We start from the raw sequence: 26,683 nt of genomic DNA, 5'->3' as shown, positions 1-26,683 counted from the left end.
AAGCACAAGAGTTAAAAAGTATTACTGAAAGTTCCTCGAGATTCGATCTGTATGGCAGTATATATTTGACACATAACATATCTGGCAAGCAAGACAAGAAATTTCTTCAAATAGTCAAAAGTCATATATTATGAACAGGAAAGAAAATGCTTGTCTGGAAAAATTATTATACTGAGTCCAATTACTCTGCAATAGGCATTGTAAGGGAAAAGAGTATCACTGTGGATTGGAGAGGATAGCTTTTAGTACTGAAAGGTTTGCAGTTTTTGTTCGCTGAATGATGGCAGTATTAGCTGCTGGTCATCTTTCATCAAGTTAATGATTTTCCTTAGAAGTGTCACAGTCTGTAGTAGTACCTAAGTATTTACCTGCTTTCCAGTGGCGCATTACTGCCAAGGACCCAGCTGTCCTGCAGCTGGACTGACTCAGGTGTGGTTTGCAGCTCGGCGGGCAAAGCAGCCGGCGGGGCCGGACTCTGATTCCTCCTATTTGTCAGTGAGTTTCTGTTAAGTGAGGTGATGGATGGGTGATGCTGTGCTGAATGTTGCTTGTGAGAAGGTGGCAAAGGCTGCAGGGTCGACTGGCCTTGGTTATTTGGAGGTTGTTCTAAGAAGAAAGAAAATTAAAGTTCGTTATACACCATCTTAGCATTTGCTACAACCAAAGCAGAATGAGAAATTCAATATAACCCTATCATCTAATATATTTGCATATTATTCTATTAGCAGACATCCAGTGACATTCTCTAAGAGCAAGTTTACCCTTGATACACAAAGTTCTAATTAATATACAACAGATGGTAAAATTGCTTTTGGTATTAATTTCAGGGTTTTTTTTTTTTTAATCTGGTTTTATTAACACCTACAGAAGATAGCATCTGACAGATCCCCTAATGTGCCTTTAGATTTCAGCTTTTTTTAACAAACCAACCCTGAAATTAAATGGGTAATTTCAGTAGAACACAAAGGTTTTCAAAATGCATATACTCCCTATCATTATTTAATGGATTTTTTTTAAGCTTTATTTAACGGCAATAAATTATTACAAGCTAGCTGCTAAACAGCAGTAGACTACTCTAGTTTAGTGCCTTTCAAATAAGGCAGATCTGCACTATGATCCGCTAATAGATGCTAAGTATTCTTTAGCAGAAGGTCACTCTGTGAAGCAGATGTTGCTTCATGGATATTTAACAGACTGAATCACATCTGATTACAACGTCAGAAGACTCATATACTTAATGACCGTCACATCCATTAGAACACACGCAGAACAGATTTTCCAACTTCACACTATGCAATATAACTACAGTTTTGGAGTAAGTCACAGGTGATCAGAGAGTTAGGCCATCAAAACAAAAGGAAATATTTTTTGACTTAACCAAAGCACACAACACCCATAAAGCTTGAAACCAAAACATCAAAACAGCAAAACCCACAATCAAATATCTTCATCAATGTTAGGTTTTAACAATCTGTTCTGCAAAATCAGTAGTAAATAAGACATAAACAGAAGACAAACCTTGTCATACAAGACAATAAACACAAAATTAAAAAAACGCTATGACACTTCATTTATCATGATTTAGGAATGATTGATGACACTTAAAAATGTAGCACTTAACGATATGTAAATCAAATTGCAATCTATTTCCTAAAGTAGTGTAGCAGAACATACTTAATAATATAAATGCAAGTCTTTAGCAGAGCAGAAGATACAGGGCCTGCACTTTGCTCACAGTGTAAATGCTTTCACGTAGTTCTTAGGCTAGTTGTTTGATCTTCATAAGCAATTCCCTGTTTGGAACTGGTTATAACTGCAAACTGTTACAAACTCAATACCTCAGCACAAAGAACACAGGAAAAGTATTTCTGTCGAAACAAATGTTTGCAATAACTTACAGGTGACTACTATAAAAATAAATTAACAATGAGTAATTTTGCATGTTGTGAACATAAGAAAATTTGAGAATTTTAAGGAATAGACGTGCTAAGCTTAAACAGGAAATCCAGCCTTTGTAGTAATTTCCTTTCTGAGAGCCTATTCTCATTTGCAGTTACCTTGTGTGGTCAATATGACGTTTGTCATGAACCACAGCAATGCTGAATCTGCCATTAAAATAATGACAACTTTTACATTGCCAATAAGGTTTTCAACACCAAATCCCTAACACATTAATGAAAAATTACCCTCCAGGAAGGATACAAATGATGAGCTTTGTCTTTACCAACACCACCACAAAGGATGTTGCTGCATGTGAGTGCAATCACTATCAAGGGCTTCAAGTCACATTTCAACAAGACAGCTAACAGAAAATTAACAGACTAACACTAGCAAAGACTTTTTTCCCCTGTGTCTACTTAAAATTTTATCTGATTTACGTTACAAGCTATTTATCAGCTGGTGCAGAATTAGCTGTGGCCCTATATTTTATAATATATAGGTATATGTGTATGTAGAAATTTATATATGCATACACGTCTGTGTAAATTTTTTTTACGCATGAGCATGTGTAAATACATATAAGTATAAATGATTAATTACATGACAAAAAACTTATCGGTGAAAATAAATATTTTTCTGTAATTTATTTTTAATCAGATAAACTACTTAATCAAAATTGTCCTATGGGCCTGACTTTTTGTCTTTGTCATTCTCTTTTTTGCCTCTCCTACCTGCCTAAGCCTTGTTGAACAGTGTTGCCATAGTCAGTGCAACACGGTCCTCTTCTCATTTAAAATCTCATCTGAAGAATCACTCTTTTAATCTATCGTTTTTAGTACTAAAGACCTTGCGCCATCATCTGCTACGCTGTTCTCTTGCAATGGAGGGTGTGAGTAAGGTGACTATTTCAGGCCTGCAGGCTTGGCTCAGGCAAGTGTCAGACCTTCCCACAGACTCTACCAACAAGGAAGAAGGATGGTAAAGCCTCTGTAAAGGATATTTATGCCCTTTCCAAGCAACATATCTAGTTAGTATACCGATAACATGCTGGAGAAGTGAAACTGTATTCCTCAGCCCACAGGCCAGATACTCAGGCCACTGTTTGGGATTGAGATTATTCCCCCAGAAATTTACTGTGAACCTACAAAGCCCTTCAGATATGTCATGTATAAACGTTACTAACACTGAAACTTCAGAGGAACATATAAAATAAATTAAGACTTGCGAGATGAGCTTGTAACCATAAGTGCAGGCTAGAAGGGAGCGAGAGGAGCACAGCAAGTGCAACTTTGCAAAGATCACACATCCTCAAAGCCCACCTGTCTCTTCCTCCAGGACACTGCCAGGTGACATTTTCTAGGGTTTGAGGGCGACTTCAACAGGCACAGAATCTACAGCCTCTGCAGAACCAGAAATGCCTGAAAAACCTGCAATGATTTATTCCTCTTCTAATTGTGCAAGAGCTACAGGTAAAATTGAGCCTAACAAGATTAGATTTTCCATAAATCAATAGAACTAAAATCTATATTCCTCTAAATTTCTTCAGTCCTGCGTTGCTATTCTGACTGAGAGATCACTGAGGACTGCTCTTTCGACCTTTTCTTCAACCTGCCGGATTTCCTGAACTGACAGTTCTTCTGACTGTCATGGAATTTTTAACAGAAACTTCAATCTTGCACTGATTTGTGAGGAAGATATAATCATCACAACAGTCATGTTTTGAACGCCGTTCTGAAGCCAGAGCCAGATTCCCCTTTTTTTACTCCCCTTTTAAGGAGTTAATAGCTAAAGAACAGCTTTCAGTATTACTGCAACTTCCACACAAAGCCATCAGTCTTAAATAGTAACTAAACCTCCTGACAATCCCGTGACACTATGAAAATATTCTCATTGCACATGCAGGGAAACTGAGGCGTATATGTTATGCGATTCACACAGGCCCCTTGAGAAATCAGCACCACAGCCAGAAAAGTGCTGTTTCTTTGCTTTTCATAATTAAGGAATTGATAAAGACAGCAGGAGTTTCATGACAGAGATACATACACTTCACGAGCTGTGCAACACTGGAGACCACTGCTAGGGAAAGTAGTCCCGCATGGGCCACAGTGGCCAGTATTGAGACCCTGTCACTTCTCCTTGGTCTCTACCCATCAGCTTGTTGGAAAACAGGAATCCCAGAGGGAAACGGTTCTTCCTTTTGTTAGCGAAAAGACTGGTGGTCTTGGGACTTGGCCAGGGCCCTCACAAGAAACCACTTACTAGAAATTGCATTCTTATAGACTATCAGAAAGAAGAATGAGCACTGAAATCTGATAAAGCACAATTGTATTGAAATACTTAAAAACTGTTTAAGAAAGTTACAGTTGCTTTGCTTTAAATTGGACTTTAAATGCAATTCTAATTTATTTAAACTAAACAGCAATGCCTTGTTCACACTAAAAATACGCAGGTACGGATACAGGTGGGCTTACGTCTATGTTTTAATTAAAACTTTCTTGTTCGGTCTAGACCTTAATGACTGTAGAGCAGTCCCATTCATCTTAAAGAGAAGATTTCTGCAGCAAGATGCAAATTGGCCCAGCAAATGGCCTGTGCATTCAAGTTGTTCAGGTGCAACAAGAAAGCCCCACATTTTTGAGGCATTTGCTGCATAAGTCAGCATCCGATAATTATGTATGTGAACATATGTACAGAACTCAGAAAAGTCACAAGAAATCGGGTGGAAAGCTGTCTTACTACAGCTATATGAATTTTTCAAAACATATTTAAATTGTTATTTGCCCTAGGGAACTGCAGTGAAGCAAAGCAGCCATTTCAATTGTAGAGGTAAATTATATGCACTCTATAGCCTTTCACAAAACCTTTTTCTCTCTACCTTTTCCAAGAGTAATTTGCATTTAATTAATTTTATCATTTAATTGTTACACAATTTGAACAGTATATGAAAGAATACAGAAAGATGCATATGTAACAGGAGAAGGTAAAGAGAGAGAGACATTTAAAATAACTACTGCCATTTGGGGGAAAGGGGTTAATTCAGAAGGAGAATAGCAGACCGAGTATCCAAAGAAAGTAATTTGTTGCACATTTTGCCTGATAGCCTTTCTGTAACAGACAGATCACTGAGACCTGTCAGCTAGCTACTCCTCTAAGAAAAAGAGATGATTTCCATTTGATAAGGATTACGCTTTTTTAATAGTGTATAATTAATGTCAACTTTGAGTTTCCATGACAAACACAAAAGCGAAGACTTCCATTACGATATAAACATTTCAAATGTGAACATAATGTAATTCAGTATCTATGTCTGCAAGAGTCTTAACTCTTATTTAGTCAGGGTGCTCCTTTTTTCCTCTCTCTTCAGAAGAGTCTCTGCCATGCTAAAGCAAATATCCACAATATATACCAGAAGTAACCAGCTGGAAAAGACTGAATATTTTAGAAAACTGGTAAAAAATATGACCTTTCATTTCCATGTCACTGGTCCTGGTCTGCTAGCCTTTGATTGCTAGCAGTCAAAGGTAATTTCCCTAACAAGTGGTTTGATTTCCTAATTAAAACACTCTGATGGGCTTAAAATTTTACCTAATTGACACATGGACACATGGAAATCCCTGAAAATTGAAGAGAGTGGGTATTATGGCCTAACTTTTCCCAGAGCTCCCAAAGGAGTTTTTTGTTTGGTTTGGTTTTTTTTCTCAAGTCCTTGCTTACGGAAGGCTAAGACCTGCCCTGCTATGGCCAGGGCTTCAGCGACTCTGCATGCACATAAAACCATTGGCTCTAGAAGTTTCTGGCTGGGAGCACCTTTCATGAGAAGCTGTATTTAATTAATGAAAAAACAAGAACATTATGGGTTTAGAGAAAAAAAAAAAAAAAAGAAGTATTTAAGTGTTCTTTTGTAATTAGGCAGATCTGTCTTTTGAACGAACCACTGCTTCGGCGTACTCTTTCTGCCAAGCTGTGCAAGACTCAGTTTCCTTTCTGATCATTTACTACAAGCTATAGTGGCAACCCAAGATAAATGCTCATTTTGTGATCAATCCCAAGGTATTTGTTTAATCTTATCCATGTCCAAATTGGCTCTGTCCTGCCAACTGCTTTAAGGATTCAAGCCATGCACTTAAGCCAAGGAATGGGGTGACACAGTGCCTACCACCACCCAAGAGCCCTTTCACTCGGGTATGTTGTCAGCCTGCACTATCTTTACAACTTGCTTTACAACTAATGGACATACAGATGGAAACAGAATTAACTCACAGCTGCTGCTGCTGCTGCCTTCGTCCTGAAGCACTCTGTGCTTCTGTGCCAGCTACATGGTGACATGAATGTGGAGAACTGACAAGGACGCTTTGATCAAGATATGCATCTTGTGTGTGTGTGTGTGTATACTATTATAATATAAAATAGCAAAAAGTCATACAAGTAGCTTGATCAAAGTGGGCCAATGTTTGTCTCCTCATCAGTACACTGCCTGTAGGGCCTGACAACCTGTCAAGCTACCCAGGAATGAGAAACTACCAGTGAATTTAACTGCAGAATATGCTCTGAAAGAATGCATTGCCTTGCTTACATATCCTAAGTTTGGAAGAAATTGTTAAAAACCCCTGAATTTTGTTATTCACGTTACATATTTCTCTTTAAATCTCAACATTATTTTACTTTTTAAAAGAGAAATGAAGACTTCTGCTGTGAAAGAGAAGAGACTCATTTGATGGTGGAAAAATCTCTAAATGGTCTCATGGTGCACACACGGTGAGTGTCTAAGATCTACCAGATGGCAAGAGGAGAGTAGCAGGAGCTCCCTGGAGGGCAGTAGCACAGTCCCTAACACATAACATTCGTATTTTAAACCACAAAGTACATTTTGATAACTTCCTATATCCTATGAGGAAGCTATTCTTTACCAGTTAAATATATGCTGGAATACAAAGAAATGAGTCATGAGCAAAAATTGCAGTCTGTAGGAACTGAAGAAAATATATTTTTACCAATGTCTTTCAGATGTGCTATCTGCAGAAGGTCGACTTCAGGTTAAAGGTACACCTCTGACTTTGACTTTTCAGTTCGCATTCATTTAGCAAAGTATTTCCCCTCAGCAACTTCATACTGATAACATCTGTGCAGCTCAGCTATGTTTTATAATTCAATTCTCCATAATGTTTTAGAAATTGTACTGCAGTAAACAGAAATCGTCAGTTACTAATAATCTTTTTACGAAAACTTTCCGAAGTACATGAACTGAACTTAAAACTTACTCGAAAGACAGATTTTTTTGGTCTCTAGTATTTTTAGCATAAACGAGCTAAAAAGCTATATACCCTATATCATATGTGACCCTGGGAAAGACAGACAAAATAACTTTCTATTTTATGGCATTTACTTTGAAAATCTGATTAAGATAGATGCCTCTGGTTTGTAATTCTTCAATGTCGTGTTGTCATAGTTCCCATCAGCAAGATGCTTTAAAGGCTTTCGATTAATATTGCATGCCAGAACTGAAATTACATCCTTTGTCGTTTAGTTCTTAATGGTGCAAGTGATATCTATCAAGTAGTGTTTTATGAAGCATGTGTGATTTTTATTACAGGCTGTTTTCACAAATCTTCTTCAGGTTTCATAAAGACCGTTCATGGTTGACAACAAATATGCCCTGCATTTAAGATCATGCCAATTTTCAAATGCAAAATAAAACCTGTGTTTTCAGTGAGGTTTATCAATAGAACAAAACCTGTTCCTTAATTTAAATCTGTGTATATTTATCATAATTAGCAATGCAAAAGTACTATTATAAGCCCCTCAACTCTGCATAAGAACCATATAGTAAAAAACCCACAAAAGACAACAAATGTAATAATGTATTATTTTCACAAGTAACAGGTTATGTTTGCCAAATCTTATAAATGACTTAATTTTTAAAATGGAGGTGACACACAGATAAATCAGAAGATGCAACATTCCCCAATAATCCAAGTACAACATTTGCAGCATCCACCTTTGTTAAACAAGATGCATATAGTTAAAAGTTCTTTAATTTACTGGAAACCAGATAGTTAGGGGCAGCCGAGAAGGAATCTTAGGACTGGTAATTTTTGGTCAACCTGCCATTTAAACAAAAATGTGCAAAGTCAATAAAACTTAAGTCTTAGAGGGCAAATGAACAGAACATATTTTTCAAATTTTTTTTTTGTTCAAAGATGTAAAGAGCTTTCTCTTGATACCTAACAGAGTAAGGCAAATACACTGCAGGAAGAAATACTGCCTGTTGAGAAGAAAGCAGACATTTCTTCCACAGATGGTGGTGAAAGGAAGAATCAGAGGATTTACTTCTGAAAGCTTTATTAAATGTTGTTTCCACTCTCTGTTGTTCACTGTGGGAACTGAACCAGCTCACTTTTAAAACATTTTTTCCATTAGCTGGAATTGATTCTCAAAGCATTCCAACATATCCACCTCCAGCCTGCAACTGCTCCATTAACCCCTTCAATACATATGTAACACGCGGTCAATATTACCGCAGGCAAAATCTGTTTAATTTAAATACCATAGAATGATACATGCCTTCTTGGCCAGGGTACCATATGAGAGACCAGCTAAAGGAGGAGACTTACAAAAGCATACTGGGTGAAAGAGCTCAGATTGGGAGAACAAAGTCACCTGGATCATGGAAAACTGATGATGCTGCTGTCATCCACAAGGCAGACATTTTAAGTAATAATGTAAACTGAAACTCTGCAGGTTTTCGACTGAGTTGAGGATGGCTTAATCACCTTATGAAAGCTGAAACAGACATAAATATTTCAGCTTCAGTGAAAAAAGCTACAGTGGAACTAGTTCAGCAAACAACCTTCCTAATAGTGGCCTCTTTTCCCCCAGAGAGATTTAAGAAGAAAGATGAAAAAAGAAAAGTACACAAACACCACTAAAAGTAAATTGAAATTTAACCTGCTAGGGTAACATACTTATGATCTTGCTTTACAAGACCAAAAAAAAAAAAAAAAAGACAGCATAAAACACATGATGGCAACTATGCACACAGAGCGAACTAGAAGCAACAGTGTACTTAAAATCCTGCTGTCATATTACATGAACACCATCTCTTTCCACCACAGACTAACCCACACAGTAGTTATCAGGGATACTAACAGACATTATTTCTATTCTCTTTTTAGGACCTGAGGCCTGTGAAACCAAACAGAACCCTCCAATGAAAAAACGTCATTGATTTATTTCCAGCAATTTACCTGGAGACCAAACTGGGAAAAGACAAGTACTCCCTGGGGCTGGGAATCACCAAACCCATAGGCTTCCCTTAAAGTCATACTTGTTTCTTTTCAGCACAGACTTCCTGCACCTTCATAAATCAGATCATCCTTCTTCCTTGTTTAGAGTCAGAAGTGAGAAAGTTATGCAATTACTGCTAGCTTCAGATCATCTTCTTTGCTGATAACTCATGGAAGTCAGTGGAGAAATACGTTTTGAGTTCACAAATTGAAGGCTAGCTTCTTAATCGGAGAATCCAGGTTTTCATTGAAAGAAAACAAAACATGAAACAAAAATGGAGAAGTCCGGCTGAAGGACTTTGTAAGGGGAGAAAAAATTCAGCTTTCCAAAATGCTGACAGACGACTAGAATTAATCTGAAAAAATTTTGAGTACATAGCCAAAACCCGCCTCTAAACCACAGGTAAAACAATCTGGAGTATCCCATTTCCTGCTCTGCTCATCTGGCACCTTCTGCTTATACCAAATACAGATAGCCACTTAATTTTGACTGTAAAAATTATGATTTACAAATAAATGTTATAAGAAAGAAGTACCATGCTTCAGCTGTAAGTTGAGTAAGTTCTATAAGCGTGATTCAGGCAAAATGTCAGTGTGTTAATATATGTACTCATTTCACACCACACATTTAACTGGAGTGCAGTATGGATTGCAAAGTTTGATGTATGACTTCTTAATAGATTTCCTAGCGTTTTCAAGTGTTAGATAATTTTGGTTCCTATCCAAAATCATTAATCCAAAGTGAGCTACGACTGTATGTTTGTCTTTGTCTTCTGATTTTATTTCTTAGCACTTCCAAGAAAAACAATTTGCCAAAGCTATTTACTTTAGAAGCACAGTGACTACTGTACAGGTTAAACCCCCCAACTTTCAAACCTTTAACCTGAAAAAATACACTCACAAGTCATGATAATGTAATACTTAACAGCTGACACAACCGGTGCTGTGAGAAACCACCTTTCTTCCCAATAAATAAAATACCATCTAAAAAGCTCTTTTACTACTTAGTAAACTTGACTTTTACTGACATATGGTTGACATTCTTGAAGAAGGAGCAAACCACTGGATTTCCTCGATTCCAAGAGCCGGGGGAAAATTCTTCACTAATTAAGTCAACTGAATTTTTGTCATGGACTTGCCAAGGTTATTGGTGCCTTTTTGTAAATCTTATAAATTTACAAATCCAAAAGCAGTTTGAAAGGCCCCCAAATTAGTTCATTACAAGTGATGAAATTCTTGACCAAGTTCTGCGTGCTCAGCCTCGTCTGAGAAAGTAAGGCCACACTAATAAAATCTGTGAAAGATAAGCTAGGAATGGGAAAACACAATATAAAACTTCTAAGCACAAATAGGTGAGTTTGTTTCATCTGATTTGAAAGAACTCAGATAAGAGGGATTCGTGTTTTGCTTTGGAGGAAATGAAAAAGGAACGGGGCACTGAGATGAAAAGAAAACCACGGGGGAAAAAATGGTAGAATTGCACAGAAAAGAGGTTGAGTGAATAACACAGAGAGATGCAAATGTGAACAGCTCAGGAAAAAAATCTAAGAAAAATGAGGAAGCATATACAATTTTATTATAAAATCATAACAACTACCTTTTATGGAAAACACAGAAGTTAGATGCCTGCCCTACAGTCTTGCTTTTTTAAAAAAGGAGTTTAATCCTTGCCTCTAGAGTTAAATGTAAAAGTTCTTATAGACTGCAGCTTGGGCCTTAGAGCAAGAAAGGAGTAAAGCAGTAGCTCAGCAGACCAATTTTTGCCTCCAGATCAATTAACTGATCTACCTGTATAATGAATATGCAGATCATGAAAGAGAGGAAAAGAACAGGGAACCAAGCTTCCAAAATATCTTTTAAATACTTTTTTCTCCTAACTACGTAAGGGAAGAGAAATGCATAAGAGGAGGAAGCCTCCAAAAGAGCAAACTGAGGAACTATTGTTCTCTAATGACTTTAAATAAGCTTTTAAGGCTTATATGTGAATTAGAACTTTGCTCTTTCTCCTAATGTGGTGTGTTGTTTTTTTTTTTTAAACCTACAAAACCTCTTGATTTTACTAAGATTTTATTATATTCTGATGACAATTAAGTCTAGTTAGATATCAATCAAAAGAACAAATCCATTGCAAAAGATTTCTTAAAAGATGCTCTGGGTTTCCAGTACAGCTGTTTCCCTTTTTGGAAGGAAGACAGAGTCATTAACCCTCAAATCCAACATAAACTTTGAATTGCTAAGAGTTGAAACAAAAAAACTACCTTTCAGTCTGACTGTCTCAGTTCATGTAACTTATCAACACAAATCCCATATCTAGCACAGCATCTGAAGTAAATCTATGATAATTTCAGAGGTATCAGTGGACATGGAGAGTGATTTAATTAGCCATTTGTATGGGTTCATTATTATTTCTGCAAATGCTGTGAAGGACAGCAGTATGCTGAACAGCTTAAACAGACTATACTGTAGTAATGACAATAAACAACTATGGTTCAATAATAAACAAAAAGTTAGGGGGGAAATTCCAGAAATGTTTTTTAAATGTATAAACCAGCAAATTATGAAAAGAATTCTTACATTCCATTTTCATACATAATTTCATAAATGACCGTAGGCATTGCTTTTTCCTGTGCATATTTTCATTATGTCCTAGCCACATTGCTGCTCCAAAGCTGCTTCCAGCAGGTGATCTTTCACGTCAGTTTCTAGCTAAACTTTACAGCTTCTCACCTGAACTAAGCTCCTTAAAAAAACCCTGGGCTGATCCATGTGGTAGTAAGCTCTTCCTTTTAAATAACATTGCTGTAGTTTTAAGACAGACACTGACAGAATAGATAAAAGGTAGAGAAATCACAATTCTCAACTACAACCTTTGATTTAAGTAGCCAACTAGATAATATACACATAAAGACACAAAAAGAGCAGAGCTGAAACGAATGTTTTTGAAACAATGGCAAAAAAATACAAATAAGCACAAAGTAAATCACCTCCGTGGTGCAGTGAAAAGTGAGGAAATCTCCCATACAGTGTTAGCAAATGCCAGTTGAATTCCACGATGCTCCTGCCTTCCAGGCAACTGCAGCAGCAAAAGAGACGTCGTTGCTTCTTCTGAAGTAAGCAAAGGCTAAATAAAACGATTCATTACAATTCTATGTCCTTCTGGCAGAAATACAAATTCTGCATGTAATTTAGTTCTTAAAAAAAAAGATTCATCTGAAACCTCCTAATAGTAATCTAATTTCTACAATAAACAGAGTTTGAGTTTCAAATGATTTAATGTGCTGAAAGCATGTAGACTCCCTTTAAACCTACCAGCTGTCATTTCACCAGTAACAAACTTGGCGAAAGCTTTTCTTGGTACGCTCACCATGTGACACCACTGATTTCGAAGGCAAGCTTTGCCATAGTCAAGGGGGACAAGATCTTACACACACATAGAGCCAGAGGAGATCTGAATGACTGGAGTTCCTGCAAGCCTGCTGTCTTCTACTCACAGGGAAACACCGCTCTGCTTCTAACATCATCCCACCCCCTCCGCCTGAACACGTTTCCCTGGTCCATCTTCTGGTTAACCTATCAGATGGGAAAATGCCTTTCTTTTTGTTTTCTGCTGTAACCCCAATGCCAGCGACAAGCAACTCTTGTGTGCGGGTGGTACATGATTGCGAGGGAAGCAGATGGTCTCAGGCTGAGAAGTCTGATATTTAACACGCTTTTATCACTACTACCGGGAGCTGAAAACAAACATTTCAGGAGGGGGAATTGTCTCGTGGTTAAGACCGCAGCAGAGTAAATCAGAAAATCTCTCTTTTTTTTTTTTTTAATCTCTGGCACAGCCAGCGGCTTGTGGCATGATCAGAAGCAAGCGAGAACCTTTGTATGCCCAGCGGTGTCCCCACTGAGGCTGGTTAATGATACCTGCCAAAGCAGAGGGGCTGCAGGAATCAATTACGTACCCAACAGCTCTTCGCTGCTCTTCAGATGAAAGATGTTCTATAGGTGATACTTGACCAGGTATGGCAGAGGTGACTAAAGGTCCTCTGCCCTCCAATTGCGTTTACAATGGAGAGCACACAGATCACTGTGTTTGCAGAGAGAAGGACGAAGGGTACGCTTTGTGTTCTGCTGAGGGGCGACCCCTCGCCACTGCCAATGTGGGGAATGGGAGGGGATATTAAGAATATCAGATTTTTTCTGATATGGGTTGAGTTTCCACCGCTTTTCCACAGAGAGAGTCTGTGGGTGGGGAAGTGCATGGAACTCATCCCACCCGATCCCTGCAGCCCAATTTCCCTGGCTCCATGCAGGTGTAAGTGTGAAAACTTCACGTGTGCATCCCTCTCCAAGGCGCGAGGTTTCACAGGTTACACATGGCTTTACAGGACAACGTTCTGTCTTCCACAAAGAAAAATCAACCTCACCATCAAGGTAACATTTTCAGCAAAAGCTACCAGGTTACTTTATGGTCTCAAGTGAATTAAATCTATTAGAGAGGTTCACACTTTGGAATTACTCATCTAAATAAAATAAATACAGGCAAACAATGAAGACTTTGAGGTATGCTAGCTACAAAAATTACCTCAGAATCCAGTCCTTTTTGAAGCCACAAACACAGACATTTAGTAGCACTTCTGATAGCTGAAAGTCTAAATACCCTGTTTTCCCGAAAATAAGACCTACCCCAAAAATAAGCCCTAGCAGGATTTTCCAGGATTTTTGAGGATGCTCAAAATATAAGCCCTACTCCAAAAATAAGCCCTAGTTACAGTTCATTTTAAAAGTCAATTTGAATAGTGTCCAGGCAGCTATACATGTAAAAAGTAAGCATCTTTTGGAGCAAAAATTAATATAAGATCCTGTCTTATTTTTGGGGAAACAGGGTAGTTGTCAGCAACTCCACCAGCAAGAGCAAGTTATTTACAACAGCAAGCAGACAGATTTTCAAGGTAACAGAAGCACTGATTAACTGTGTAGCCTAAACTGGCAATAAAGACAGTGTAAAGCCCTGTATGTGTGAATATTTGTTTTTAAATGGGTACGTTTTGGTTCCAAGTTTTCCTCTTTCAGTTGCTACCATTTAATAATAATCATTGAATCAAACCGCTCTTTTAAATTTTTTGAATCTTTAATAGTAAAACCCTGACTTTGTAAATAGCCTCAAGACTTTGCAAATTTCTAAATACCACTGAGATACTTAACAGAGGCTAAGAGCTATTTTAGAGTTTGCTGCAACAATTACAAAATAGGATGCTTGCATGGCAATATTCTTCTGTAACAGTACAAAGTTCAAGCCTAGATTCCAAAATATTGTATAGCTCTCAGTAAAGTTTGGGTGAAGACCTCCTAATGAATTTTGGTAAATATGGACTTCTTCATGGCATGCTACAAGTATTATATGCTCTTCTTTAAAGAAATGGAAAATCTGAAGAATTTTCACATTCAGCAATTTATATTGAGAACCTTTTCCAACTGTACAGGACTTGCCAAAAAAGGCAAGGAATAATTTCTCTTCAAAATACCTACCCAGCTACCAGTCAGACCTCAAAATGCTGGAAGTCTAGACACAAGCAGAAACTCAAGCCCTCATCCCATGAAAGATGATGGATACAATTGTTCTGGAACCCACCTGGCTATGGCTGCTGGAATGCAACACATCTGCCCTTGGCCAACAGTCAGCTACATGGATGAGCATGCCCCGTTTTTGACTAGCTCTGACAATAACCAAGGGGTCAGACTGGTAGCAAAGCATACAAAAGAAAGGCACTTGCAATGTCCCTGGGCTCCATGCTTCATTCAAGCTCAGACACCTGACATAAATCTTCTTCACTGTTTCTTTCCAGTAGGACCCTTGTACCTTCTTTAAGTAAATGCCAGTTGATTTCTGTTTATCACGTCTGCACAAAGTTGCAGAAAAACATCATATCTGCTAGAGGCATGAGTCCTGTTTACGACTGTTTGTATTCAGTCCTCACCCAAATGTAGGCCATGGGGGCATTCCTGAATATTCCTCGTCCTACGAGAATACAGATGAAAATAAATTGCTTGGGCCATCAAAATAAGTGACTCATATACTGAAGTGAGAAATGATGCTAACTCTTTCCTAGCAAATCCCAAGAAAGAAATTCGATGACTGATGCACTGCTGCTCATGCCAGTGTGGTTTTCTGTAACAGTTACATGTCCAGCTAATCTCCTATCAGTTTTCATGCTCCCAGCCAGTCAACTCATTAGGTTTGTGTACAACGGCATGTGTGAACTCCCCCTACGTGATAAACTCTCCGGATATTCCAGTTGGTACAGATCTTTGCTGAACATAGGCAAAGATGCCAGATTTACTCCCCCTAGAGTTAGCGCTCAGGTCATTAATGGCCAGGGCTTTTGCTAATACCAGTAGTCTCAATGAACATTTTAATAGTTTCCTGATAAAACCAGAGGAGTTCTGGTTACTGGTACACATGCCATAAAGGTCAATCCCAGTTGGTGTGTGCCTCTTCTAGATCAGAAACAACTTTCACTAAACAGAGAGATGTGTTTTGAGTCTTTTGATTTGTGCACACAGAGCAAGAGGGAATGGCAAACTAGTTTCTATGCAGAGGGGTTTCTCCCCACTTAAAGAGCACCCTCAGTGTTTATCAATTAGTTTCTTTTGCCCTTAAACAGGAACACATCGAGGAGTATGTGGCACTAGGAAAGGCAGCTACTCTTACCTCTTACGGAATAATTAATGTTGCCTTTGATATTTGCAGCACTGTTACAGCTCCTGGAATACGAATACTTTGCACTATAGGTATTTGTGCATATGCATACAAAATTACTGTTAATAAAATATATAAATATGTGTCAGAAGTACATTTTGATATTACTTTATGAATATCCATTATACTTGTGACATGTCTTTGCTGTTTACTAGAACTTAAGTGAGAAGTTACTGTGTCTGGTGTTGCCTCCCTAGGGATAAGGGTGCTAAGCTTTCTTCAAACCACTTATTCTTGGCACCAAAACTGAGCAATTACAGCTACGTCTCACACTTTGTCTTTTAAGGATGTGGCATGTTTATTACCTGCAAGAGGAAAATGACTCCTGCAATGATGTTTTAAAATCACTGGGTTTAGACAAAAACCAAAGTGGTTGCTATAAACGACAAAGTTAAATTTGTATACACCTTCTATCTCCATGGCATGTAAGCACAAAAGCCCCAGGCAGAAAAGTATTCTTTTCCTGCCCTTTCTCTTAGCAGAATACAGGTACTATGGAAATTTCAATCCATAGTTTGGAAAAGTTTCCATGAACATTTTGCTTCTGTACTAACACCTAGTGGGTATTGACCTAGAAGCTATTATTTAAAATTCAATTGCAGATATAAGGTACAATGATAAGTTGCAGTCTTCAGAACTGCAAGAGTAGCTAATAAGAGCTTGTTTTAGACTTGTAACTTGTAAAATCATGGACTTAGTCCTGCATTGCACATGTCTGAGATGTAAACACAAAATTCAGAGCAGCTTGGAAAAACACCTCAAAACACAAAAGCAAAACCAAAACTTCAATAACCAACTATACGCATAAGCATAATTAGGAAAGAGGTCTTCAGCTGCAGAAAAAAAAATAATGTAACACTGAATGCATAAAGCTGTCCAGTAAAATATATTCATTGCATCAAATGAAGGATATGATAATTACAAGTACCTTCCATAAATCTGAAAAGTAATGTAATAGAAAATAAACAGCCAATAAAATACAAACAGTTTAGAAAAAAAATAACTCAATCTATTACTTCTGAAATATAAAATTATATTGGTCTCATTAATCAGTTCAGAGTGTTGTATTAATGAATGGAAATTACTTCCTCGTAAAGGTGTTTCATTTACAAGGTAGTTTCTTCTACAGAGTTAGTGTATCGTTCCCACATGCTGAGTATGAAAACAACAAAAGAAACTATCTGTAATTAAAAAAAATAAAGGAATACACAGGTTTGAAGTATTATCATACCAAATATGAAACCCACTCTTTTTTTTTTTCATTTCTTTATGTGATTGTTTGTAAATCTCTCTACCCTGGGTAATTCATTGTTCTGTTACACAGTATCTTATTGACCATACATGTAATAATGATATCCTGAACATATGGTTGAGAAATATGATTGAGAAATTCCTAGACTGACAAACTGATAACATAATCATAAGCTAAACTCTCACAAGTTTCTAAAATGACAGGAGACGAAGGAAAAAAAAAAGTTCTTTTCCTTGTGCTTTGAGAAAAGCAACTTAAACATTCCAATATTCCCCTCCTCCTTGAGAAATAATAGCCTCTAGGCAATGAAATCCCTTAAAAATGCCAGTATCGGGGCGGGGAGGGGAAGCACAATGTGTAGAGACAACCACTCAGACGTGTCAAAGATGTTTCTGCTAGCATACAAGAGAATTAAAGAACACCTAAGAAAGAATGGTGAAGGATGTTCAAAAGAGTAAAAGACTTGACAAGGGAAGGATGAAGGCACCCAAGAAGAACTTCTGTCCCAGGACATAAAAGCAGCAGCTGTCCTGTTTTTTCAATTTGCTTCAAAGAGCAATGCTGTGGGTTTTTTTTCGGACCATGTTCCAGGGTGCCTCAGAACTATTTTCTTTCCTTTAAAGTAGACTGGTCCCAACCACACTACTGGCAGAAATCCTGGGATCGGTCATCTGTGCCACGGACATTCATCTGCTCTGACTCGCGATGCCGGCTAATTCCCTCTGACCGCTCAGAAGCCCTTCGGAAACCAGCAGCCCAGGCAGAGGCTGCTCTGCAGGGCTGCCATCCTCCTGCGCGGAGGGTACGCGGCCGAGGGCAGCGTGTGTCCCGGAGCGGACGGGAAGGCACGTCAGGCCCACTCAGATGCTGCTGGGCGACTCGTTAGGGTGCTGGGAGCACAACTATTGAAACAATCGCTGGGCGAAATTACCTACCGAGCTTTCTCTGAGGAGATACATAGCTCCTCCGCTCCAGAAGGACTCTCAGGTTTGATCTCACATGCAATGTGGGAGTTACCAAGGCTGTGCGTCTACACACAGTAATTTTTCATAAAAGCTTCCATGCACTAGATAAAATCCTGTTTTTCGCAGCACATCTAAACTCTCTTTATCCTTTGTCCATCAATTAATCATTCATCTCACATGTAGGCACAAACGTGTCAGTGCCACTGCAATCATACCCTGATGCCACTAATATTATGATCCTTCCACGTAGGCAAAAAGCAGTCTTTTACAGAGAGCAATGCTGTTGAAGTCCTACTTGCTGACTGCCTGTCACCTCTTGAACAAAAATACTTTCTCTAATGGGACTACCTGAGCACAAAACACTACCGAGAACACAGTTCCTAAAACTGTTTTCAATCATCCGCTTATATGATTAATCTCTTCAGAGAAATCTGCAGTTCCAAACTTGACTTTTGTCTGTTAAAAATCTGACTTTTAAAATATCATCTAATAACATTAACAAAATTCTGAGGAAAAAAAAGATATCCTTATTCTAAAACATTCATTTCTATACCAGCTGTTAGTTTCAACTACTTAAAATCTAGTCATTTGCACAATACTGTGTATTATGAGCAGGGATACGAAACTGTATAAAGTGGAAATAAAAGATGGAGAAAATGGTTGGGGAAAAGCACAAATCCAGATCTTCACTTTTGCACAGTCAGTGTAAAGAGCCACTTGATATCAAACCCACACATTAAAGACTGTGGCATTTCGGGTTAAGTGGGAGCATCTCACCAAGAAGTCTGAAATCAGCTACTCTCTATAGCAAAAGTGGTCACATTTCAGGAAATCAGTGCCGTTACCGGTACCAACATCTCCTTCATTTCTGCTTTTAATCCTCTTATAAGGATATTAAGGTACCCAGGAATATCTCCGTTCCCTGGGGCAGTACAAGTAGCCCAGCACCCAAAAGGTTAAGATTTTCCTGCACTGTTAAAACCACCTGAGACTGATACTTGTCTGTATCTTTATCTCCCATTGTCCTCTCTGCAACTGCAAATTCCCCCAATAACCACAGCAGCCATCAAGAGAAAAGTCTGCTGGGGTTTTTTTTGATCAATTTTCATCCCTTCTAACAGCTTCCCTGCCGCAAGAGCGTAAGTGGGATCAGAAGCAGGCAGGATGTTAGTTTTCATCCCCAATTATAAAGAAGCTAGACTTCTTATAAGAGTTCATGTTTGTGGTTTTGGTGACCCTTCTACAGATGGCTGGAATATTTTCAGAACACAAAAAAAAGGGGTTAAAGAAAATTCTGGATAATGAGGGATGTAATATGGATTAGAAGCATAATTTTGTTTTGTTTTGAAAAACATACACGCTGCATGGCATTCCATTCCTTTAATATGAAGACACTAATATTAAGAAATACAACATAGTTATTTTAATTATGTAAGACTGTAATTGGCATTTATTGCATAGGGCTTCAGAGGGAGAGGAGCATGGGATGGAAAGCTGAGTTTTTCATTAAATAGCTGCCCCAAGGCAGATACATTCTGAACAAAGCACCTTTTCATGAGATATACCTGTCCCGTGGAGAGAACAAGAAAGGGAATGAGTAAAGGGAGGTAGAAAGCCTGAACAAGGAGAGAATGATATGAAAAGTCTATTAGGAAAGAGAAAAAAGGATAAAAGAGAAAGTCGGAAGTGGGATGGAGTGGCATGGTATGGTCGAATATAGGTTAAAGGACTTAATAAAAAAAAGAAGCCTTCAAAGGGGAAAAGGCGAAAAGAGGGAAAGGACAAAATTAAAAGAGCACACATAAAGGCTGGGAAGGATTACAACAAAGACAAAACAACAGGAAAAAAAAAAGAAACCAAAGAATGGTAAGGAAAAGGCAAAAAAATCACGTCCATGCATACAGATCACTTCAGGGAGCAAAAGGCTCGTCCTGTTTGCATCTGTTGTATCGTACATTAGACTACATGGCATTCCTCTGCACTTTTGACTGCTTAAGGAACATTAAAAAGATGAGTCATCAGGGATGGAGGTAAGGGCAGACGAATCCAGGATGATATCTACCTTTTCATCTACGCTTACCTCTTCCCGGGCTTGCCTCAAGGTGGCTACCAGCAGTTAGGCTCAGAACAAGCCCGGAAATAACACCTATTTTTCCAAGATGAGGGGTGGTATCAGAAAAAAAGCCCCCTAATCAGTTGCATATACTCCTAGTGGAAGAAGGTATTAATGTCTGCCTCTCCATAAGAGATCTGAACATTTGAAACCACCAGAAATTGATACAGGGTGGCGGATGAGCAGTCTCCGTTATTCATTCATTTACTTTTCCACATGGGGGAACTGCACTTATGATGCCTGCTGACATGCCACAGCAGTCACGTAGCAATGGAAACCATCATTCATACCATGGTAAACAATGAATACAGCAAACAAAAGGGATCTAATTTTCTAGTGCCTTCTGTGGATTCAAAATTAGAGGTTCTGATGCATCACCACTTGGCTTTTCTTGTATCTCATAGTCACTATTAACAGACAGATATGGCAAATGGCAACGTCTTTCCCTCCCGAGATTCAGACAGTGCAATGGAAACAGCACACCACTTTACAATTAACCTACGAGGCAGCAGCAGAGCTTTGCTCTTGGAGACAGAAATCACAGCAAAGCAGCTGTCTGATACTTATGTCAGCAGAGAGCATGTTTGTGAGTGGAGGAAATATTGGACCTGCAACTATTTTTTTCCCTGCTACTCAAAATCTCCCAAGGAGCCAAACAGAATTAGAGCAGCACTGATGAGGCAGCGAAAGAGCGCTGAATCCTGAGGTTCCCATACTTCATGAGCTTCAAGAGCTTTTCCCAAAGGCCTTCTGCAGACGTCACTGAATTGTTCAAGCCTTTGTAACCACAGGAGTATACTTCTCACGTTTCTTTAAATATGTTTGAAGTTCTGTTGTAATCAGGAGAGTACAGTAACAAGAATCAGAAACATAAGCATGCATTAACTACAACTTAATTCTGCTAGGTTTTAAGCCTTTATTTGCACTTGTGTAAACTGAGAGTCACCAACCATCATCACTAAGATGAAAGGCTAGTGCGGTGATTATAGACTATTTAGTATTCACTTTTTAAAAATTTCTAGATCAATGTCAGAGAAACCTCTATACTACTAGCCATATGCAAAAAAAAACCCCAAAAGCTGAAAATCTTTTAATCATTCTCTGGATTTTCTTCCTGCCTTCACATTTCTTGAACTGTTAGTGGAAGCAGCATTCTATCCATCACTCCAAAATACATACATAAATACCTGCTATTTTAAAATTCCAGGTGTAAAATTCATAGTGACTGTCTACCCCTTTAAGATATGACAGAACAGATTAAACCTGGGGCAGAACACCATACAAGAACAGCAACATTGCTAAAGCATGCATGAAGGATATAAAAGTTTCCCCAACTTCCCTAGCACAAAACTAGTACTACAGAGAACTTACTTCTAGAAATGTGTGGTTAAAATGCTCAAGTTAAGCAAGTTTAGCTTGCATTTTAACTCTTAAGGAATTTTCCACACACGAAGAGGGGGAAAAAAATAAATCTGGTCTGTTGTGGCTACATTCATTAAAAAATATTATATGGTAAGGAAGGAAAGCTGCATCCAAAGTTCAAGACTGAATCAAAAGAACTTCTAGATAGGAGGGCAACAAAGCTGGTGAGGGGCCTGGAGCACAAGTCTGATGAGGACCGGCTGAGGGAGCTGGGGCTGTTCAGCCTGGAGAAAAGGAGGCTAAGGGGAGACCTTATCGCCGTCTACAGCTACCTGAAAGGAGGTTGTGCATGGAGGGTGTTGGGCTCTTCGCCCAAGTAGCAAGTGATAGGACGAGAGGAAGAGAAGAAATGGCATCAAGTTGCACCAGAGAAGGTTCAGATTGGATGTTAGGAAAATTTTCTTCACACAAAGGTTTGTGAAGCACTGGAACAGGCTGCCCAGGAAGGTGGTTGAGTGACGATCCTCGAAGGTGCTCAAAAGACATATAGTTGAGGTTCTTAGAGACACAGTTTAGTGATAGGGTTAGGTTACAGTTGGACTCGATGATTTTACGGGTCTCTTCCAAGCAAAATGATTCCATGAAAAATTTATTTAACAGAAATTTTGATTTGAGTATTACTACTAATCAAACAACTGGATAACCCTGGACAGGCTGTGCTGTTTTACTTGGCTATTATTCTGCTGGTCTTTCTCTACAATACTAGGCATTTTAATGCCTAGCTACCAGTATAAATAACTGTAATAGGGGAGAGAAGAATTTCCCTTTCAGGCTCAAAACAATGCAAGTACACTGGCTGATTCCTCCACCCGGCCTGGGAATGTTCCTCAGGGCCTCTTGTGCCAGAAGGCTTGCAAAGCAGTTTATTCTAGAGGGCCTTCTGGAAGCTAGAAAGGAGTTTTAAAAATATCTAACCCAACCTCCCTCTCTGCCTTTGGGTTTACTGGCTTAGGCACACAGTAGTCAGAATTCACTACAATTAGGGGAGACAACAAAGACTTTTAAACGGGAGACTAGATTAAAATAAGTAATCCAACTTGAGCTCCATACCAACTTGAGATCCATAATACATGATAGTGTGGAGCATTCTGATGCCAATTATTTTGAGTTATTCATACACAACGGTAAACAAACAGAACAATATTCCATATTACAAGCCACTGATTAAAGGCCTTGAGGAAAAAGATCAGGAAGGGCATCTGAAGAAAAATACTGCAATGAATTTTGAGAACTATACATTACAGGGCGTAAGTAACAACTTTCTATCGTATCTCTTGAAAAATGTACCATAATGACTCGAGAAAGAAGTATTGTCTTTGAATTAGCCAGGTAAATATGCCAGAAATTATGCATACCTGGAGACATATAAGATCTAAAGGACTTGGAAATTGAAGCTTACAAGGGACCAATTATTGTTTCTATCTGTGGATACTTTTTATCTGAGCATTACTTTACATTCTCATGTCTGAAGTGTTTCTTTCTAATTTTTCAGTACCAGTAAAAATTAATTTTAATTAATGAAAACCAGACCTTTGGACACTTAGCACACATTCATAATCACGAGCAACTTCTTTACTAATGTACTGCTGCTTTAAGAAACTATCTTTCAGCTTTTCCATTTTTATCATCCCCATCTAGAGTGCCTGCTGGCAAATCAGCAGCATGTCGGAAATGGGTGAAGAACAAGAAGATATACAAGTGTGAATTTCATGAAGTCTGTTGCTTCCACTATGCTATATACATTTGGCCAGCAAAACAATGTAAGTACTTAGCTCCAAAACCCCATGTTGTGCATCTCATCCCAGTAGCAATTACAGCAAGAGTCCAGCTGTAAAAAACTGATGGAGTTGCTGTGCGGATTCAAAGAATCAAAAGCGCAATTCATTAGAAGTGCTTCACTTGCTTTCTGAAGCATTTTCGGTGCTGGCATATGCAGAGAGGGGTGCAAGGTCACCCCTATCCTCGCCTTTTCACTGCTCAACAAAGGACAAGCTACCAGAAAGTAAGCCAGAAACTCAAGAAATACCACAGACAGGATTTAAAACCTTTCCTGAACACACTGTAGGTCATCACTGAGGAGAATGAAGGGAGCATGCAACAAAAAACCCCTTGCGGTCTTTGGATTTAAGAATGAACAGAACAAGCCCCCTTACACCAACTACTAGCAACAAAATCAAGTAAAAGATTCAAACAGCAGCTGATATTTTGTACCCAGTGATAGCCAAGTCAGCCTTCCGTACATTCAGCTATCATATGTTTTTGTACAAAAAAATTCTATTATATCTTGTTTGAATAGGCACTGCAGTGTTAAATTAAAGCTTTAAAATGCATATAAAATAATATTTAAGAGAATATTTCACGTGGAGTCTCCAGGTTATGGCAATGATGGGATAAGTTAACTGCTGATTACTGCAAAACAGAGTGCCTATCAAAACAAAGATGAGTTGGACTGATGGCAGAATTTAGAGTATCTGACTTCCGTTTAATTTGCAACTACCCTGTACCTATGTTATTTCCAAACTGAGGGGTTTTTTTAAATGACAACAAAATACTCCTGTTACATATACAGAGCTGTTCTTTGACACTGTAACTTGCTGCTAACTGTTATGGGATTTATCTTCAAGAGAAGCATAGCAATAAGTAGGCAAATTAATTCAGTTTTCTGTAACCATAGCACGGATACTAGTGTAAACATACAGAATTCCCATGGAGAGAATATTTTTAGTCCTTTGTAATAAATGATCAGCAACTTAGCAGACAGAAACATCTTTACATATTTTTTTTTTCCTCCTGGCTCAGAGAACATCTCTCATACCTATGAATTCTAACGATTAAAATAATTCTAGCAATTACTTTGCTACATTCCAGTATGCATAGTCGAGTATGTAATGCAATAAACTATGCCTGAATGGTCTGTTTACCCCACAGCAAGTTACAAGGAAAACTCTTTCCCCTTAAAGGACTTGTCTCTTTGGAGCGCACAGGCTGGCAAAAAGCCAAGGGAAGCTGGTGCTTAAGCAACCAAGACTGAGCAATGCCTGTGTGCATTGCAATCCCAGCCAACCGCAGTAAATGTTATTGGAGTTTTTGTGCTGTAAAATTGCTGCTTTCATGCCCACTGCATCTGACAATAGCAATCCTTGGCCTTGCATGAGAGAGGAAGGCTGATGTGCCTTCTAGTCAGATTTCTGCATCCTTAAAATACAGGGTTACTACTCCTGTGTACTCCTAATAGGTTAGTGACAAAGAAATTCATGTCAGTGCTACGTCCAGACAAAGGAAGATACTAAATGGAGAGATCTTTTGTGTATAAGCTAGAAGAGCAGAGAAATTATGCTTTAAGCATAGTGCGTAAGCTTTTAAAATCATTGATAATACTTAAAAAGATAAAGGATGTTAAATTAAAAGTGCCAGGCATTTAGCCTTCTACTTTTCAAAGTAACTTTGAAATAAGCTCTGTTCTCACAATCATCCAAATGCACGCCTATTTATTTTTTGCTTAGAGACTCAAGTGCAAAAACCTCAGTATTTCTCCTACGAAAGACTGTGACAAGCATCTGCCAGCAGAATTTCCAATAGTCCCATTTTCTTCCAGCAAGCAGCATGTTTAAAGCACTAAAACATCATCCTCCAACCTGCAGGTAGCCAGAACAGAGTTCGAGTGTGAGCCAAAAGCCAATAAGAAGACAAACCAGATTTTTTACTTTTGTCAAATGCTCCATTTTTTTCATACAGTGACTTTTTCAACACTATAAAATGTGTGTTGCAGTTGCATTACAGTGACTTTACTCCTGTATTAATCACCGCTATCAACTTCCATATAATCCAACAGCAATCTGGCTTTCCTCAGAAGCACAGTCGGGCCCTAGAAATCATCAGCGTTCAGCCGAACTAAGGAATAAATCAGGTATTTTATGTATTTGTACAGTTCTTTTTCTTCAGTGGTAACTAAAGACTCAATCCCAACTGAAGGAAGAAATGTTTCCAAGATCAACAGGACAGGATAGAGCACAGTTACCCTTACTAAAACGTACCAACTTGGTACACATTTACTGCTCTCCAAAACATCAGTTTCTTACTATGACCATGACTACATAACTAATTTTATTCCTTCTTAAACAAACAAAAAATGAAATGAGTAAGCATTCACAGCTGGAGAAAACACACTTTTTTGTTTTGTTTTGTTTAAGAAAAACCCCCAATGAGAGAGCAGCCTCAAGACTAAGAAACCAGAAGATTTAAAAAAACCAAAAAAAAAAATCAAGATTTTATCAAAACCTCACAGCCTTCAAATCATTCTATATTTCTGGAAGAACTTTAGTTTCCTCAAAGCTATCAAGGCTCATTGAGCATTAGAGCTGATAAGAAGGGCCTGTAAAACTGTAAGTTCAGGCTATTGCCACTGAGTGATGAACAAATGGGGGCATGTCTAAGATGCTCAGTCCTCTCTTCCTAAATAAGGCTTAAAAAACCACTGTATTGTGATATGGAGTTAAAATATGAGACCTTTCTGTGAAATAAAATAACAAAAAATCATCAATACCAGTTTAACGTGATGATGTGAGACACTTGCATCTGATCCTGGCCTCACACAACTTACTAATATTTGTTGTGTGCTTGCACACTGTATCTCTGGAAGTCAGCCTAAGCAGTAGCTGGGTAAAGTCTTCAGGTTTGTAATTTATAATGAAAATAAACTCTCTGTGTGACTGTTTCCTTCTTCTTTTACCTTCCGTATTACAAATTATCTTCTACCATAAATTTATGTATATATATATATATACATATATACATAAATATATGTATATTGTTCCTGACTGTGACTTCAGGATTCTCCTGTTAACAAAGTGCAACAGAATTTAAATTAAAGCTCCTTATCTTGCAATTAGGAATGTCTGTTCTATAATCAAGCTAGTCAAAGGAAACGATTTGTGTGCAAGAACTGGCAAGCAGGGA

The 26,683-nt window shown here is 38.3% G+C and overlaps 1 protein-coding gene across 16 annotated transcripts in view; it reads right to left on the bottom strand.

Annotated features, from left to right (window-relative positions):
- The window catches only part of TENM3 (teneurin transmembrane protein 3), a 512,354-nt gene that overhangs the window by 135,773 nt on the left and 349,898 nt on the right, over positions 1-26,683 (bottom strand). For all 16 annotated transcript variants that reach the window (XM_065634158.1, XM_065634155.1, XM_065634160.1 and 13 more), the window contains one exon: positions 369-606. In XM_065634158.1, coding sequence (XP_065490230.1) covers positions 369-606 — 238 coding nt within the window. The remainder of the gene's footprint in view (positions 1-368; positions 607-26,683) is intronic.

The sequence above is a fragment of the Caloenas nicobarica genome, chromosome 4 (assembly GCF_036013445.1).
Source record: "Caloenas nicobarica isolate bCalNic1 chromosome 4, bCalNic1.hap1, whole genome shotgun sequence".
Taxonomy (NCBI): Eukaryota; Metazoa; Chordata; class Aves; order Columbiformes; family Columbidae; genus Caloenas; species Caloenas nicobarica.
This window is presented reverse-complemented; position numbering and strand designations above follow the sequence as displayed.